Raw genomic sequence first — 16,315 nt, forward strand, 5'->3', positions numbered from 1 at the left:
CGATGAAGTACTACCTCTTGAACCTGTAAGTAGTGCAGCTCAGGAAAATGTTCCTGTGGTGCCTACACCGACTGGAGAGGAAATTAATGATGATCAAGGTACTTCGGATCAAGTTGCTACTAAACTTCGTAGGTCCACAAGGACACGTTCGACACCAGAGTGGTATGGCAACCCTGTCCTGGAAATCATGTTGTTGGACAACGGTGAACCTTCGAACTATGAAGAAGCGATGGCGGGCCCAGATTCCAACAAATGGCTTGAATCCATGCAATCCGAGATAGAATCCATTTATGAAAACAAAGTATGGACTTTGATGGACTTGCCCGATGATCGGCGAGCGATAGAAAACAAATGGATCTTTAAGAAGAAGATGGACGCGGATGGCAATGTTACCATCTTTAAAGCTCGACTTGTTGCTAAGGGTTACCGGCAAGTTCAAGGGGTTAACTACGATGAGACTTTCTCTCCCATAGCGAAGCTGAAGTCCGTCCGAATCATGTTAGCAATTGCCGCATACTATGATTATGAGATATGGCAGATGGACGTCAAAACGGCTTTCCTTAACGGCTATCTTAAGGAAGAACTGTATATGATGCAGCCAGGGGTTTTGTCGATCCTAGGAATGCTAACAAGGTATGCAAGCTCCAGCGATCCATTTATGGGCTGGTGCAAGCATCTCGGAGTTGGAACATTCGCTTTGATGAGATGATCAAAGTGTTTGGGTTTATGCAGACTTATGGAGAAGCCTGCGTTTACAAGAAAGTGAGTGGGAGCTCTGTAGCATTTCTCATATTATATGTACATGACATACTTTTGATGGGAAATGATATAGAACTTTTGGACAGCATTAAGGCCTACTTGAATAAGTGTTTTTCAATGAAGGACCTTGGAGAAGCTGCTTACATATTAGGCATCAAGATCTATAGGGATAGATCAAGACGCCTCATAGGTCTTTCACAAAGCACATACCTTGATAAGATTTTGAAGAAGTTCAAAATGGATCAGTCCAAGAAAGGGTTCTTGCCTGTATTGCAAGGTGTGAAATTGAGCTCGGCTCAATGCCCGACCACGGCAAAAGATAAAGAAGAGATGAGTGTCATCCCCTATGCCTCGGCCATAGGATCTATTATGTATGCCATGTTGTGTACCAGACCTGATGTAAACCTTGCCGTAAGTTTGGTAGGAAGGTACCAAAGTAATCCCGGCAAGGAACACTGGACAGCGGTCAAGAATATCCTGAAGTACCTGAAAAGGACAAAGGACATGTTTCTCGTTTATGGAGGTGACGAAGAGCTCGTCGTAAAGGGTTACGTCAATGCTAGCTTCGACACAGATCTGGATGAATCTAAGTCACAGACCGGATATGTGTATATGTTGAATCGTGGAGTAGTAAGCTGGTGCAGTTGCAAGAAGAGCGTCGTGGCGGGATCTATATGTGAAGCGGAGTACATGGCAGCCTCGGAGGCAGCACATGAAGCAATATGGATGAAGGAGTTCATCAGCGACCTAGGAGTCATACCCAATGTGTCCGGGCCAATCACTCTCTTCTGTGACAACACTGGAGCTATTGCCCTTGCCAAGGAGCCCAGGTTTCACAAGAAGACCAGGCACATCAAGCGTCGTTTCAACTACATCCGTGAAAATGTTCAAGATGGAGGCATAGATATTTACAAAGTACATACGGATCTGAATGTCGCAGATCCGTTGACTAAACCTCTTCCATCAGCAAAACATGATCAACACCAGAACTCTATGGGTGTTCGATTCATCACAATGTAACTAGATTATTGACTCTAGTGCAAGTGGGAGACTGTTGGAAGTATGCCCTAGAGGCAATAATAAAAGGATTATTATTATATTTCCTTATTCATGATAATTGTCTTTTATTCATGCTATAATTGTATTATCCGGAAATGACCACAACATGTCCCTAGTGAGCCTCTAGTTGACTAGCTCATTGATCAACAGATAGTCATGGTTTCCTGACTATGGACATTGGATGTCATTGATAACGGGATCACATCATTAGGAGAATGATGTGATGGACAAGACCCAATCCTAAGCATAGCACAAAGATCGTGTAGTTCGTTTGCTAGAGCTTTTCCAATGTCAAGTATCTTTTCCTTAGACCATGAGATCATGTAACTCCCGGATACCGTAGGAGTGCTTTGGGTGTACCAAACGTCACAACGTAACTGGGTGACTATAAAGGTGCACTTCAGGTGTCTCCGAAAGTGTCTATTGGGTTGACACGGATCGACACTGGGATTTGTCATTCCGTATGACGGAGAGGTATCTCTGGGCCCACTCGGTAATGCATCATCATAATGAGCTCAAAGTGACCAAGTGTCTAGTCACGGTATCATGCATTACGGTACAAGTAAAGTGACTTGCCGATAACGAGATTGAACGAGGTATTGGGATACCGACGATCGAATTTCGGGCAAGTAACGTACCGATTGACAAAGGGAATTGTATACGGGGTTGCTTAAATCCTCGACATCGTGGAGTATGTGGGAGCCAACATGGGTATCCAGATCCCGCTGTTGGTTATTGACCGGAGAGCCGTCTCGGTCATGTCTGCATGTCTCCCGAACCCGTAGGGTCTACACACTTAAGGTTTGGTGACGCTAGGGTTGTATGAATATGAGTATGCAGCAAACCGAAAGTTGTTCGGAGTCCCGTATGAGATCCCGGACGTCATGAGGAGTTCCGGAATGGTCCGGAGGTAAAGAATTATATATGGGAAGTCGAGTTTCGGCCATCGGGAAAGTTTCAGGGTCCACCGGTATTGTACCAGGACCACCGAAAGGGTCCCGGGGGTCCACCGGGTGGGGCCACCTATCCCAGAGGGCCCCATGGGCTGAAGTGGGAGGGGAACCAGCCCCTAGTGGGCTGGTGCGCCCCCCTGGGCCCCTCCTGCGCCTAGGGTTGGGAACCCTAGGGGAGGGGGCGCCTCCACTTGCCTTGGGGGGCACTCCACCCCCCTTGGCCCCCCTAGAGATCCCATCTCTAGGGCCGGCGCCCCCCTGGGGTACCTATATAAAGAGGAGGGTGGGAGGGCAGCCGCACCCAACACCCAGGCGCCTCCCTCCCCTCCCTGCTACACCTCTCCCTCTCGCAGAAGCTCGGCGAAGCTCTGCCGGAACCCTGCTATATCCACCACCACGCCGTCGTGCTGCTGGATCTTCATCAACCTCTCCTTCCCCCTTGCTGGATCAAGGAGGAGACGTCACGCTGACCGTACGTGTGTTGAACGCGGAGGTGCCGTCCGTTCGGCGCTAGGATCTCTGGTGATTTGGATCACGGCGAGAATGACTCCCTCAACCCCGTTCTCTTGAACGCTTCCGCACGCGATCTACAAGGGTATGTAGATGCACTCCTCTCTCTCGTTGCTAGATGAACTAATAGATTGATCTTGGTGAATGTAGGAAATTTTTTATTTTATGCAACCTTCCCCAACAAGAACTTGTCGGAGACTTCATATCTCTCGACTCGGGCATGATCTTGGAAAACCATTTTCAGCTCTTGGAACATCTCATATGCTCCGTGCTGCTCAAAACGCTTTTGGAGCCCCGGTTCAAAGCTGTAAAGCATGCCGCACTGAACGAGGGAGTAGTCATCAACACGCGACTGCCAAGCGTTCATAACGTCTTGGTTCGCTGGGACGGGTGCTTCACCTAGCGGTGCTTCTAGGACATATGCTTTCTTGGCAGCTATGAGGATGATCCTCAAGTTCCGGACCTAGTCCGTATAGTTTCTACCATCGTCTTTCAGCTTGGTTTTCTCTAGGAATGCGTTGAAGTTGAGGTTGACATGAGCTTGGGCCATTTGATCTACAAGACATTTTGCAAAAGTTTTAGACTAAGTTCATGATAATTAAGTTCATCTAATCAAATTATTTAATGAACTCCCACTCAGATAGACATCCCTCTAGTCATCTAAGTGATACATGATCCGAGTCAACTAGGCCGTGTTCGATCATCACGTGAGACGGACTAGTCATCATCGGTGAACATCTTCATGTTGATCGTATCTTCTATACGACTCATGTTCGACCTTTTGGTCTCTTGTGTTCCGAGGCCATGTCTGTACATGCTAGGCTCGTCAAGTCAACCTAAGTGTTTTGCATTTGTAAATATGGCTTACACCCGTTGTATGTGAACATTAGAATCTATCACACCTGATCATCACGTGGTGCTTCGAAACAACGAACTTTCGCAACGGCGCACAGTGAGGGGAAACACTTTCTTGAAATTATTATGAGGGATCATCTTATTTACTACCATCGTTCTAAGCGAATAAGATGCAAAAACATGATAAACATCACATGCAATCAAATAGTGACATGATATGGCCAATATCATTTTGCTCCTTTGATCTCCATCTTCGGGACACCATGATCATCATCGTCACCGGCATGACACCATGATCTCCATCATCATGATCTCCATCATCGTGTCTCCATGAAGTTGTCTCGCCAACTATTACTTCTACTACTATGGCTAACAGTTTAGCAAAGAAGTAAAGTAACTATATGGCGTTGTTCAATGACACGCAGGTTATACAATAAATAAAGACAACTCCTATGGCTCCTGCCGGTTGTCATACTCATCGACATGCAAGTCGTGATTCTTATTACAAGAACATGATCAATCTCATACATCATATATATTTCATTCATCACATCCTTTTTGGCCATATCACATCACAAGGCATATGCTACAAAAACAATTTAGACGTCCTCTAATTGTTGCTGCACGTTTTTACGTGGCTGCTATAGGGTTCTAGCCAGAACGTTTCTTACCTACGCCAAAACCACAACGTGATATGCCAATTTCTATTTACCCTTCATAAGGACCCTTTTCATCAAATCTGATCCGACTAAGGTGGGAGAGACAGACACCCGCTAGCCACCTTATGCAAGTAGTGCATGTCAGTCGATGGAACATGTCTCACGTAAGTGTACGTGTAAGGTCGCTCCGGGCCGCTTCATCCCATGATACCGCCGAAACAAGATAAGACTAGTAGTGGCAAGTAAATTTACAAAATCTACGCCCACAACAAAATTGTGTTCTACTCGTGCATAGAAACTACGCATAGACCTAGCTCATGATGCCATTGTTGGAGATCGTTGCAGAAAATAAAAAAATTCTACGCATCACCAAGATCAATCTATGGAGTAACTAGCAACGAGAGAGAGAGAGAGAGGAGTGCATCTTCATACCCTTGAAGACCGCGAGACGGAAGCGTTACAAGAACGCGGATGAGGGAGTCATACTCAAAGCGATTCAGAGCGCGGTGGATTCCGATCTTAGCGCCGAACAACGGCACCTCCGTGTTCAACACACGTGCAGCCCGGTGACGTCTCCCGCGCCTTGATCCAGCAAGGAGGAGGGAGAGGTTGAGGAAGAGGGACTCCAACAGCAGCACGATGGCGTGGTGGTGATGGAGCGGCAGTACTCCGGCAGGGCTTCGCCAAGCTCTTACGAAGGAGGAGAGGTGTTGGGGAGGGGAGGGGCTGCGCCTTGGATGTGTTGCTGCAGCCCTCCCCTCGCCTCTCTATTTATAGGAGGAGGGGGAAGGGGCCCGGCCCCCTCTAGATGAGATCTAGAGGGGGGCGGCGTCCAAGGGGGGACTTGCCCCCCAAGCAAGGGGGGCGCCCCCTTTAGGGTTCCCCCCCCCCAACCCTAGGCGCATGGGCCCAAGGGGGGTGGCGCCCAGGCCTCTAAGGGCTGGTTTCCTTCCCTCTACCGCCCACGAGGCCCTCCGGGAGAGGTGGCCCCTCCCGGTGGACCCCGAAACCCTTCCGGTGGACCCCGGAACCCTTCCGGTGGCCCCGGTACAATACCGGTATGCCCCCGAACTTTTCCGGTGACTGTATGACAACTTCCCAAATATAAATCTTCACCTCCGGACCATTCCGGAACTCCTCGTGACGTCCGGGATCTCATCCGGGACTCCGAACAACATTCGGTAATCACATACAAGTCTTCCTAATAACCCTAGCGTCATCGAACCTTAAGTGTGTAGACCCTACGGGTTCGGGAATCATGTAGACATGACCGAGACAGCTCTCCGGCCAATAATCAACAGCGAGATTTGGATACCCATGTTGGCTCCCACATGTTCAACGATGATCTCATCAGATGAACCACGATGTCGAGGATTCAAGTAATCCCGTGTGCAATTCCCTTTGTCAAACGGTATGTTACTTGCCCGAGATTCGATCGTCGGTATCCAATACCTCGTTCAATCTCGTTACTGGCAAGTCACTTTACTCGTTACATAATGCATGATCCCGTGACTAACCACTTAGTCACATTGAGCTCATTATGATGTTGCATTACCGAGTGGGCCCAAAGATACCTCTCCGTCATACGGAGTGACAAATTCCTGTCTCGATTCGTGCCAACCCAACAGACACTTTCGGAGATACCTGTAGTGCACCTTTATAGTCACCCAGTTACGTTTGACGTTTGGCACACCCAAAGCACTCCTACGGTATACGGGAGTTACACAATCTCATGGTCTAAGGAACTGATACTTGACATTAGAAAAGCTTTAGCAAACAAACTACACAATCTTGTGATATGCTTAGGATTGGGTCTTGTCCATCACATCATTCTCCTAATGATGTGATCTTGTTATCAATGACATCCAATGTCCATAGTCAGGAAACCATGACCATCTGTTGATCAACGAGCTAGTCAACTAGAGGCTCACTAGGGACATGTGGTCTACGTATTCACACATGTATCACTGTTTCCGGTTAATACAATTATAGCATGAACAACAGACAATTATCATGAACAAGGAAAATATAATAATAATCATTTTATTATTGCCTCTAGGGCATATTTCCAACAGATTGTTGTGTCCACACACACACTGCACACAGTTACCAAAGTGGGTAGACTGATCGATGAATAAATTTACCACGTGCATAAGCTTGTAGCCCTGCTCCCCTGGACGAATCATCATTACTAGACAATGATGGCGCGTGTTGTTGCGCCCATCAATTTTATGATAGAATGATAAAATATCATGCATTTTTTAAAAATGTAAAATATAGAAATTAAACTTGCATGAACTAACCCGTATATTAGACAATGATAAAAAAGTAATATTGCGATTGTCTCGGGAAATAGAATTAGGCAACTGATAGCTCTAGTTTTTAAATGAATATTGTCTATGAAAGATATCTACGAAACAAAAACATGAATAAGTAATATAGATTTAGAGAACATACGTGATAGGCAATAGGACGATTGATAAGGTAAATTAACCGGGCAATCTTTTTTGCTTAATTAATCGATGAGACAAATCTTTTAGCTTTGTTTAAAAAAAATAGTGTCACTTCCCCTAAAAAAGAATTAGCATCCCTTGATTCCAATATTGGTAGACCTTGTCATCGTTGCCACGTGCCCATGAGGGAGGAAGGCAGTGGGGCATCGATGTTGTGTGGCGCTGCGACACCAACACGAGCAACAATATATTTTTTAGAACCATGTTTTGTTGCAAAATGTTTTGGGGAATACAGATAATAGATGGCGGAGACGTTAGACACACATGAAGGCATATCGGGGCAATTCCATTCAATAATATGATGTATTATATTATGTGCAAAAAAGACAAAAATTCAGCCCAAAATCAACAACAAAAAAACAAGCCCCAAATTAGAACGAATTTTGTCTCTTTTTTTTATCTCACATGCAAGCACGTTTTTGATGAAATTTTGGCTTGTTATACTCCACATTTGTATGTACATGTATGCAAAAAGTTAGATATTTTTTCAAGCCGTAAAAACCTGTTTTTTGAATTTCAGAAAAACGGACTCCAATGCGCCATGGTCAGATGTCACTTTTTGCCTTGTGCCCCTACTTTTGTTAAAAGAAAAAACTTCAGTTCCTCGAGGATGCAGATCCCAACAGAGTTCCCCGAGAACATGTCGTTATCCGAAAAGCTGCAACAGGTCTCATTTCACTTTGATGAAGCCCCTTGTGCTGCTGTAAGGTTTTCGTTTATGTATTCTTACCTTTTGTTTGAACCTCTATGCTCCGAGAACATGATGTGTAGTCGATTGTTGTGTCCACACACACACTGCACACAGTTACCAAAATTTTAAGTGGGTAGACTGATCGTTGAATAAATTCGCCACGTGCATAAGCTTGTAGCCCTACATCCGTGGACATGTCATCATTACTAGACTATGATGGCGTGTGTTGCCGCGCCCACCTATTTTATGATAGAATGATAAAATATTATGTAATTTTTTTAAAATGTAAAATATAGAAATTAAACTTAAATGAACTAACCCGTATATTAGACAATGATAAAAAATGTAATATTGCGATTGTCTCGGGAAATAGAATCAGGCAAGTTATTGCTGTAATTTTTTAGTGAATAGTGTCTATGAAAGATATCTAGGAAACAAAAACATGAATAAGTAACATAGGTTTAGAGAACATACATGATAGTCAATAACACGATTGGTAAGATAAATTAACCGAGCAATCTTTTCTGCTTAATTAATTGATGAGACAAAAAAATTATCTTTGTTTTAAAAAATAGTGCCGCTTCCCCTAAAAAAAGAATTAGCCCCGCTTGATTCCAATATTGGTAGACCTTGTCATCGTTGCCACGCGCCCGTGAGGGAGGAAGGCAGTGGGGCATCGATGTTGTGTGGCACTGTGACACCAACACGAGCAACAATATTTTTTTAGAACCACCGTCTATTGCAAAATGTTTTGGGGAATACAGATAATAGATGGCGGAGACGTTAGCCAGACATGATGGCACGCCCACAAAGAAGACGCGACTTTCACAAGATTGTGAGCCTCAACATTGCTGGTTCTTCTTTCATATTATAAAGAAACAATAATAAATTCTTGTTGCCTTGAAATAAACTCACTAACTATGGCAACATAGCTAACTTGATTTTCTTCTTTTGATAGTCTTCAGCTCCTCTATACAGTCCGTGGCCATTTGCACGCGATCTTCAGCTCCTCCATACAATTTGTGGCCATTTGCACGCGAGACATGTTGAGATCAAAGGTCCGTTACCATTTGCACGCGAGACAGGTTGAGATCGAAGGCAGATGATAATGCCCCGCTCACATGCAGCTACTTAATTTTTTATTTGAGACGCTCACACGCAGCTACCTAATTTTTTATTTGAGAAACAACCTTTTTTAGCAAAATTTGGGAAACAACTACTTACGTTTGTGTTTCATATACACTTTGTTCGCTTAAGCCAGTCCACCGGCCCAAAAAACAATCCAGGCCCAATCAACCACAGGTGAAGTAGATAGTTCCGTGGAGCACCAGCCCGAGAGATGTCCACGCAGACAATCGTACGGCTAGCAACGCCAAAGCTTTGCGGAGGCTCCCAGCTCACCCTGTTATATTGTTTAAGCTTTGTGGAGGCTCCCAGCTCGTCCTGTTATACTGTTTAGTAATAGTAGTAAGAGCCGCTAATGAATATGCCAAAAAAAAGCCAAAAATATATCATATTTCCTCCAAGGAAACCAGGTCCCGATCGAGCTAGGAATAGTTCGCTTCAATATATTCCATTCAATGCGACAGGGTACGGAACTGCAAAAAACTTAAACGAGATTCATTACAACACAGTACGATAGATCGAAGCTAGCCCACGAAGACACCAACGTACACAACCAAACCATAACTCAAACGAAACAACCAAATCGCAACGCACACGTCCGTCCGGCCTAAACGCATGCATGCAGACATGCCACAGATATAGGTAGCCAGCTAGCTAAAGCCCTCTCGATGGCGATCCGGTCGATCTACGCCTTCCTCCCCTCGTTGGCCTTCTTGAACGCCGCCGCCTGCGCCGCCGCAGCGCTGTCGGAACCGCCGGCTGCGGCCGCCGCGAACGCGTCCCTCACCTGCTGGGTGGTGTAGGCGAACCCCGGGCGGGTCATGGAGTTGAGCAGCGCGGCGGTGCCCTCGCGCAGCAGCGCGCCGGCGCCGTCGGTCCTCGTGTTCGCCAGCGCGTCCTGGATGCTCATGCTCGGCCCGCCGGCGACCGCGCCACCGGCGGCGCCGAAGAAGTGGCTCACCGAGCTCGGCCAGCTCCCCAGTGCCGACCAGATCTGCATGGGGTGCGTCCTCCAGTAGCTACGTGCAAAAACAAATGCAGTGTCACGGGCCCATCACGTCAGCGACTCAACTCGTGGTATTCGCAGAAGAAAGAAAAGGTAACGTGCCGGTGTACGTGTAACAAGTGGCTTACTCGCATGTCCCGAGGCTGTTGGGGTCGACTGGGACGAGCGGCGTTGGTGTCACAGACCCGTGGCTGCTGTGCGACGGTGCAGCCGGAGTTCCGCTGTAGGAGCCTCCGTCGTGGGCCGGCGTCGGGGAGCTCCCGTAGGCGCCTCCGTCGTGGGACGGAGTGGGTGAGCTGCCGTAGGCACCGCCAGTGGAAGGCGTCGGGGAGCTCCCGTACGCGCCTCCGCCGTGTGACGGCGCATCTGGGGTGGACCCGTAACCTCCTCCGCTGTGCGATGGGTCAGGCAACGATCCAGAGCCCCCGTGCGAAGGCGGCGTCCCGTACCCGCCGTGCGAAGGGTCAGGCAACGACCCAGAGCCGCTGTGCGAGTGCGACGGAGTCGAGCCGGAGCCGCCGTGCGACGGCGTCGTGCCGGAGCCTCCGTGGTAGGGGGGCGTGCCGGAGGAGCCCCCGTGCGAGGGAAGCGGCACCGTGGTGCCCCCGTGGCCGGGGAAATTGTGCGGGTCGAGCGACGGCACGCAGTCCGGCTTCTTCACGTCATCTGCAAGCACGCCACGAGACGGCATTTGTTATAACCCAGCTCACTACTCACCAGTCACCAGTCACCACAAGCTTCATGCACAAGATCTACTTAGCTAGGTACGTACCTTGGCTTGCCTTGTCCGTTGGGCCGGTCCTGGCCGAGACGGAGACGAAGGCCTGGGTGACCAACGCGGCGAGCAGGAAGCTCGCGAGGAGAGCTCTCTGCGCCCCCATGTCCTCTAGCTTCTTCTTCTTCCGCCGCTGCTTCAGTGGGAGTGGAGTGGAGAGGTGGAGTGAACTGAACGACACAGGGAAAAGGAGCGGGGTATAAATAGCGGGGAGCAGAAGATACCAGACCGACGCGCCATGAAAATTGATGAGGTCTGTGTGAGAGAGCGTGGTAAATGGAGGTCGCAGAGGCAGAGATGACACCACGGAGTGGTTGGCCAGGGCATTCATTGCGCGCCATGAAACGCTCGACCGATCCGACTAGACAGGGCAAAGGTCATGGACTCATGGTGGACTGGCCTTGCGTGTTTATCACCTACCTAGTGACAATAAATTCATTTTCTTCTTGAAGTTTTTGATTCGGGTTCCAGCTATCGATCCTGAGGCGGAGATGTGCATGGCTTCAATTCGTGTGCTGCAGGATGATGGATGATCCGGTCCTACTATTGACCAAGCGCACCATCAGTTTGGCCTTAGACCATGCATGAAGTCTTGGCAACCCAAGTTTCCAGTAAAATGCATGTTTTTTTTTTAAACAAGTCAATAAAATGCATGTGTGTGCTACTGTAAAAGTATCTTCTATGCATCGACACATTTTTATGCCTCGAACAATTATAAAACACAGATCTAAAAACCCGTGCCTGACTTTTTAATTAGGAAAGCATGTATTTCATAAAAGAATGTACCTTTAGATTAATTGTCAAATATTAGTTTCTAACCATACATTCTTTATTAGCCAAATCACAGATCTAAAAACCCGTGCCTGACTTTTATAAACCCAACCGATCGAAGGAGTATTAGATTGGTTATCTTTTCCACCTTTCTTGCTCTTTCATCTACATTCATTACATTTTTTTTTAAACTGAAACACCTTGCATTTCAAAAGTTACGGTGGACCGACCAGATCGGCGGCCACGGCTCGGCTTACATCAGGGGCAGATCGGATTGCCAGACCAGGTGGTTCTCTGGTTCAGCCCGCGCACCAGCAGCAGCCAACAAGTGTGCTGGGTTATTACAAGCCCTCGGGGCGAAAAGGACTTTTGACTCTATAAAACCTAGCCGAAGGAGGAACTTTGCCTCCCTGAATAACACACGTAGAGAACTGCGGTCCTGAGAAGTAGCTTCCATTGCCGAGTGTAGAGTTTGACAATCTGTCTTGAAGTGCACACGCCCAATACCATGTGCTTCTGCAAATTGGATGGCCTTAGCCTATATAGATGTCCCGTTGGTTAAGATTTTCTAAAAGTGTACATTCTCACTTTTCCCCCTAACTGCAAGCAACTTATGACAAAGTTTATCTCAATACAAAAATATTAATACCTCCAATTCATATTACTTGTTTACTCCTAATGATGGGTTTTTACCCCTACATTAGTATTTTCCAAAAACCAACAAGGCATGCCCATGTGTTGGGACGACATGGCAGTTGACTGGGCGGACAACTCACGTTTGTATTTGAGGGAGAGGTCACTAGATAATAGGAATTGACTGAATCTAATACAAAATTCAAAAAATGTTCAAAGGTCTAATAAAATGTACACAAGAATCCCCTGCTGCCTTCCCTTTCCCTCACGCATGGTCAGTTAGGGCAAAGCTATCTTCCCGGCCAAGCTCCATCGGCCATGGTTAAAAAATGTTGTTGTTTATAACTACCGCCCAAGGTTTATTACAGAATGTGAAAAAATGACTTTAATTTGAAGAATTACTATGATTAATTGGAGGAAAACTAGATAACATTTGACATGCGTGTGAAATTGTTATGATGCAACAAAGGCTAATTTGCCATGTATATGAACAAGTGATGGCTGACTTGACATCCAAAACAAACAGAATGGTCATAGTGTGCGCTTACCTCATTTCGACCGCCTTTATTGACAACAATCGCCTTACCCTTTGCGGTGTCAGCATCACCATCACCCATGCGTTTTTTAACCATTGCTCTACATAAATAGACAAACAACATTGCAAACTTGCCCTGATTAGTGGATTTTGGTGCAAAAATTGAGCTCCTCCTACCACGGAAAATTCCCTCCAAGCCACTAGTGTTCTATTGCACATTGACGCCATCGGCAATAACCCCCTGCTCGACCCCGACACACTACAGGACTTGCCTAGACAGAGCTTCAGTGATGTAATTGTAGGTGTAGTTGGGTTATTGTTGTTAGCGACCCAACTGCAACTGCAGTTACGTCACTGAAGCAGCGTCCCACACTACAACCCCCCAAATTGCACACCCCCGGTCCCAACAAGCGCCTCTGCACCAAAAAACCGCTACCCTCAGAGAAATGAGCAACGTTGGTGACATGATGGGAGGTCTCGATGAGCCTCCGCCGCTACCGTGCCACCCAACACCCACACCCCATTGCCAGCCATCGTTGTACCTCTCCCAGTCCCGCCACCCTACACCCACCACCACGTCAAGAGTCATGGTTGCACCTCCGCCGCGGAGACGCCACCTCCCATTCCTTCCTCTCGTCGGGTCGTCGTGGACTAAATCAACGAGATCCCCCCCTCCCCTTAACAAAACCTCATGTCTTTCAACCCCAACGAGCAGATGCGAACCCGAGCGAAAAACCTGGTTCGTGGAAATGAACCTACCTGGAAGCTTGACGCAATGGTGTGATGTATTGTCAAAATCTGGTTGTGGCGAGCGACGACGATCGGTTTGCCGGAGAATGGGATGACGTCGTGCGACATGGAGAGGCGGAGGGATGGGGCATTACCAAACCCCATGGGTAAAAGAACCACCCCACCACTCCCATGTAGGTCGTGCGGTTGCCACCCTGGGAGAAAACAGTTGTCGTGAACTTGGCCAACTCGGCCCAGCATTGGATTTCATGCAGCGAATCCAACGCTTCAGCTCACGATGAGACAATCAAACAACTATTTTTTCAGTGCAAGTTTGCACATTCTACATGATAAGTCATCCAAATCACTTCCAATATGTATTCGCCCAGAAGTGTTGCCAATATTTTTCGTCATTGGTTGGACAGTATTCCAAATATGTTCTGAATGCTAGTAAGGGTGGGAGCATATGCCATATTATAGTCGCTTTGGTTGTGTAGAAATAATTTGTTTTAAATGGCAAAACTCTTCTCCGTTGCAAGTTGTTTTTCTATGTACGCACTCGCTTCGTACGTGGTCTGCACTATACCTAACGGATTAGCAACCGTTATTCAATACGGTATGTATGCAGCTGGAGGTGGTGGCCAAAGAGGTTTCTACCTAACATCAGTGGCAACATAATCTTCGGATCGGTCCACCACCTCCTTCGACCTAGTCATCTTGTGTGTCCTATATGACTCTACTGTTGCCGATATGTCTTTTTTTTTTAAATTATCTTTTGTCAGACAGTTAGTGTTTGCTTTTATTTTTGTGCATCTTAGTTATACATGGGCCGGGTGTTGCTTATCATGCTTTGTATATGTCAATGCTATATTTTAAGTTAATAAAAAAGTTATCTAAAAACATGCTTCAGCTCACGCAAGAGAGTCAGGAGAAAACATTAGCTCTTTAACATTTTTGCAAACCAAAAACCTAAATGAAATAAGGACCTATTGTAATTATGATTAATGCAAGGGGCGGTTCCCCGAATGGGGAAGAGAAACGAGACCGAGACGGCGGCATGGAGGACGTCTTTGATTGTGGTAAGGTTAGGGAAGAGTCATACAAGTACTATATATGCTGAAATTAACAGTTTAACACTAATGCAGTTAAGTCATCGCACATGGTTAAAAGAGCCTATCACTGCATAACAAGAACAATTGAGTCTACATGTACCAATCATCGCCCAATTTCATGTTAGGTAAAAAGAAACTTTCAAAAGCTTCTATTTTCCGAAACAGAGAAAAGAGAAATTTACCGAAGCAAAAGCTCAACCGTGCAAAGCTGTACACTGCAGATATCGAGCTTATCCTCCGCAGAAATACTTGTACTCCATTTTGGAGGGCTTATTGAATGCAGAGGAGGGGAATTAAATTGGCATGTGAAGGCATTTACATGCAATGCAGCCAAGCTGATGAACCTCTCCATGTGAGCTCCACATGCTACGTCCAAGCAAAACACAGACGCTCGCCGATCGATTACCTTGCCATTTCTCGCGAAGCTAGGAGAGGGAGTTGCGTGGCTCCGATTGAGCAGAGTTCGTGATGATGATCAAGACAAACATCAGCTGACGAGGCCTTCCTGCCGTACGTGAGTGCATTTGACATGTGCCGGTCCTGAAATGAATTGGTTAAACGATATATAAGGACCACTCTTCGCGGGAAATTAAATAAAAATGTGAAAAAAGAATAAAGCTGCATAAGAAGTATGTATTCAAAAATAAATTAAACGACGAGTTTATGGCAACATGCAGTAATCTGCCGCGACTGGTCAAGCTCTCTAGTATAGACTACTCCCTCCATGCCAACATAAGTTTTGGGTTTGTTTTAAGTCAAAAGCTTTTTTTTAAGTTCGATCAAGTCTATAGAAAAGAAATTGACATCTACAACACCAAATTAGTATCATTATGTTCATTGTAGAATATATTTCCATAGTCCATACTACATACATTTGATGTTGTAGATATTAGTATATATACTCCCTCTGTTCCTAAATATAAGTCTTTGTAGAGATTCTATTATAGACCACATACAGATGTATATAGATGCATTTTAGAGTGTAGATTCACTCATTTTGCTCCGTACGTGGTTTATAGTGGAATCTCTTCAAAGACTTATATTTAGGAACGGAGGGAGTATATTTTTCCCATATACTTGATCAAACTAAAGAAGTTTGACATAGGACAAACCCAATTATTAAAATATTCTGGAAGGAGGCGTCCTTCCTCCGCCCAAAATTCACAACGTTTTAAATAAGTGTCCACCCAACATTGTTTGATTTTGAGTTGTTATATGCAAAAAAAAATAAAATTGGTACCATGCCAATGGTACTCTGGTCAAATTATAATATTTGTTTTACGATGTCATAGTTTGATATATTTTTTATTGATGTGCTCATACAAAAAAAAGACCAAAGTTTCACATTAAATTTTGCAAGTAAAAACATGTGTACGAAATATGTGACCGTTAAATTCAAACAAGATCAGGCATTTTGGAGATGATTCCATGAACATGTAAACCATAGTTAAAAGTTTCGAAAATATCTGCAAATAAATGCATGAATGGACATATTCTACAAGTGTGTAAAGTTTCACGATGAAATACATTAAGTTTGTGGGTTGTTCACCGTTTTTAAATCATGAATTTGTTCTTTTTGTGCAGCTCACATATTAATGTTCATTTTCAAACTTTACACACACATAGTATA

General features: G+C 45.7%; 1 protein-coding gene across 1 annotated transcript; it reads right to left on the bottom strand.

Moving 5' to 3' along the window:
• Positions 1 to 9,543: 9,543 nt before the first annotated feature.
• On the bottom strand, positions 9,544 to 11,251 carry LOC119275359 (protodermal factor 1-like). The gene is made up of 3 exons (XM_037556177.1): positions 10,903 to 11,251; positions 10,259 to 10,796; positions 9,544 to 10,143 (listed from the first exon to the last, which is right to left on the bottom strand). The coding sequence occupies exons 1-3, from the start codon at positions 11,234 to 11,236 to the stop codon at positions 9,810 to 9,812; spliced, it is 1,206 nt and encodes a 401-aa protein (XP_037412074.1). The 5' UTR covers positions 11,237 to 11,251; the 3' UTR covers positions 9,544 to 9,809.
• Positions 11,252 to 16,315: the final 5,064 nt, after the last annotated feature.

The sequence above is a fragment of the Triticum dicoccoides genome, chromosome 3B (genome assembly GCF_002162155.2).
Source record: "Triticum dicoccoides isolate Atlit2015 ecotype Zavitan chromosome 3B, WEW_v2.0, whole genome shotgun sequence".
NCBI lineage: Eukaryota > Viridiplantae > Streptophyta > Magnoliopsida > Poales > Poaceae > Triticum > Triticum dicoccoides.

Excerpts from the sequence above, each read along its gene's own strand:
- LOC119275359 (XM_037556177.1), bottom strand. The coding sequence starts at position 11,236 with ATGAATGCCCTGGCCAACCACTCCGTGGTGTCATCTCTGCCTCTGCGA. Across the intron at positions 10,797-10,902 it reads AACGGACAAGGCAAGCCAAG|ATGACGTGAAGAAGCCGGAC; the intron begins GTACGTACCTAG and ends GCGTGCTTGCAG. Across the intron at positions 10,144-10,258 it reads AACAGCCTCGGGACATGCGA|CTACTGGAGGACGCACCCCA; the intron begins GTAAGCCACTTG and ends TTTTGCACGTAG.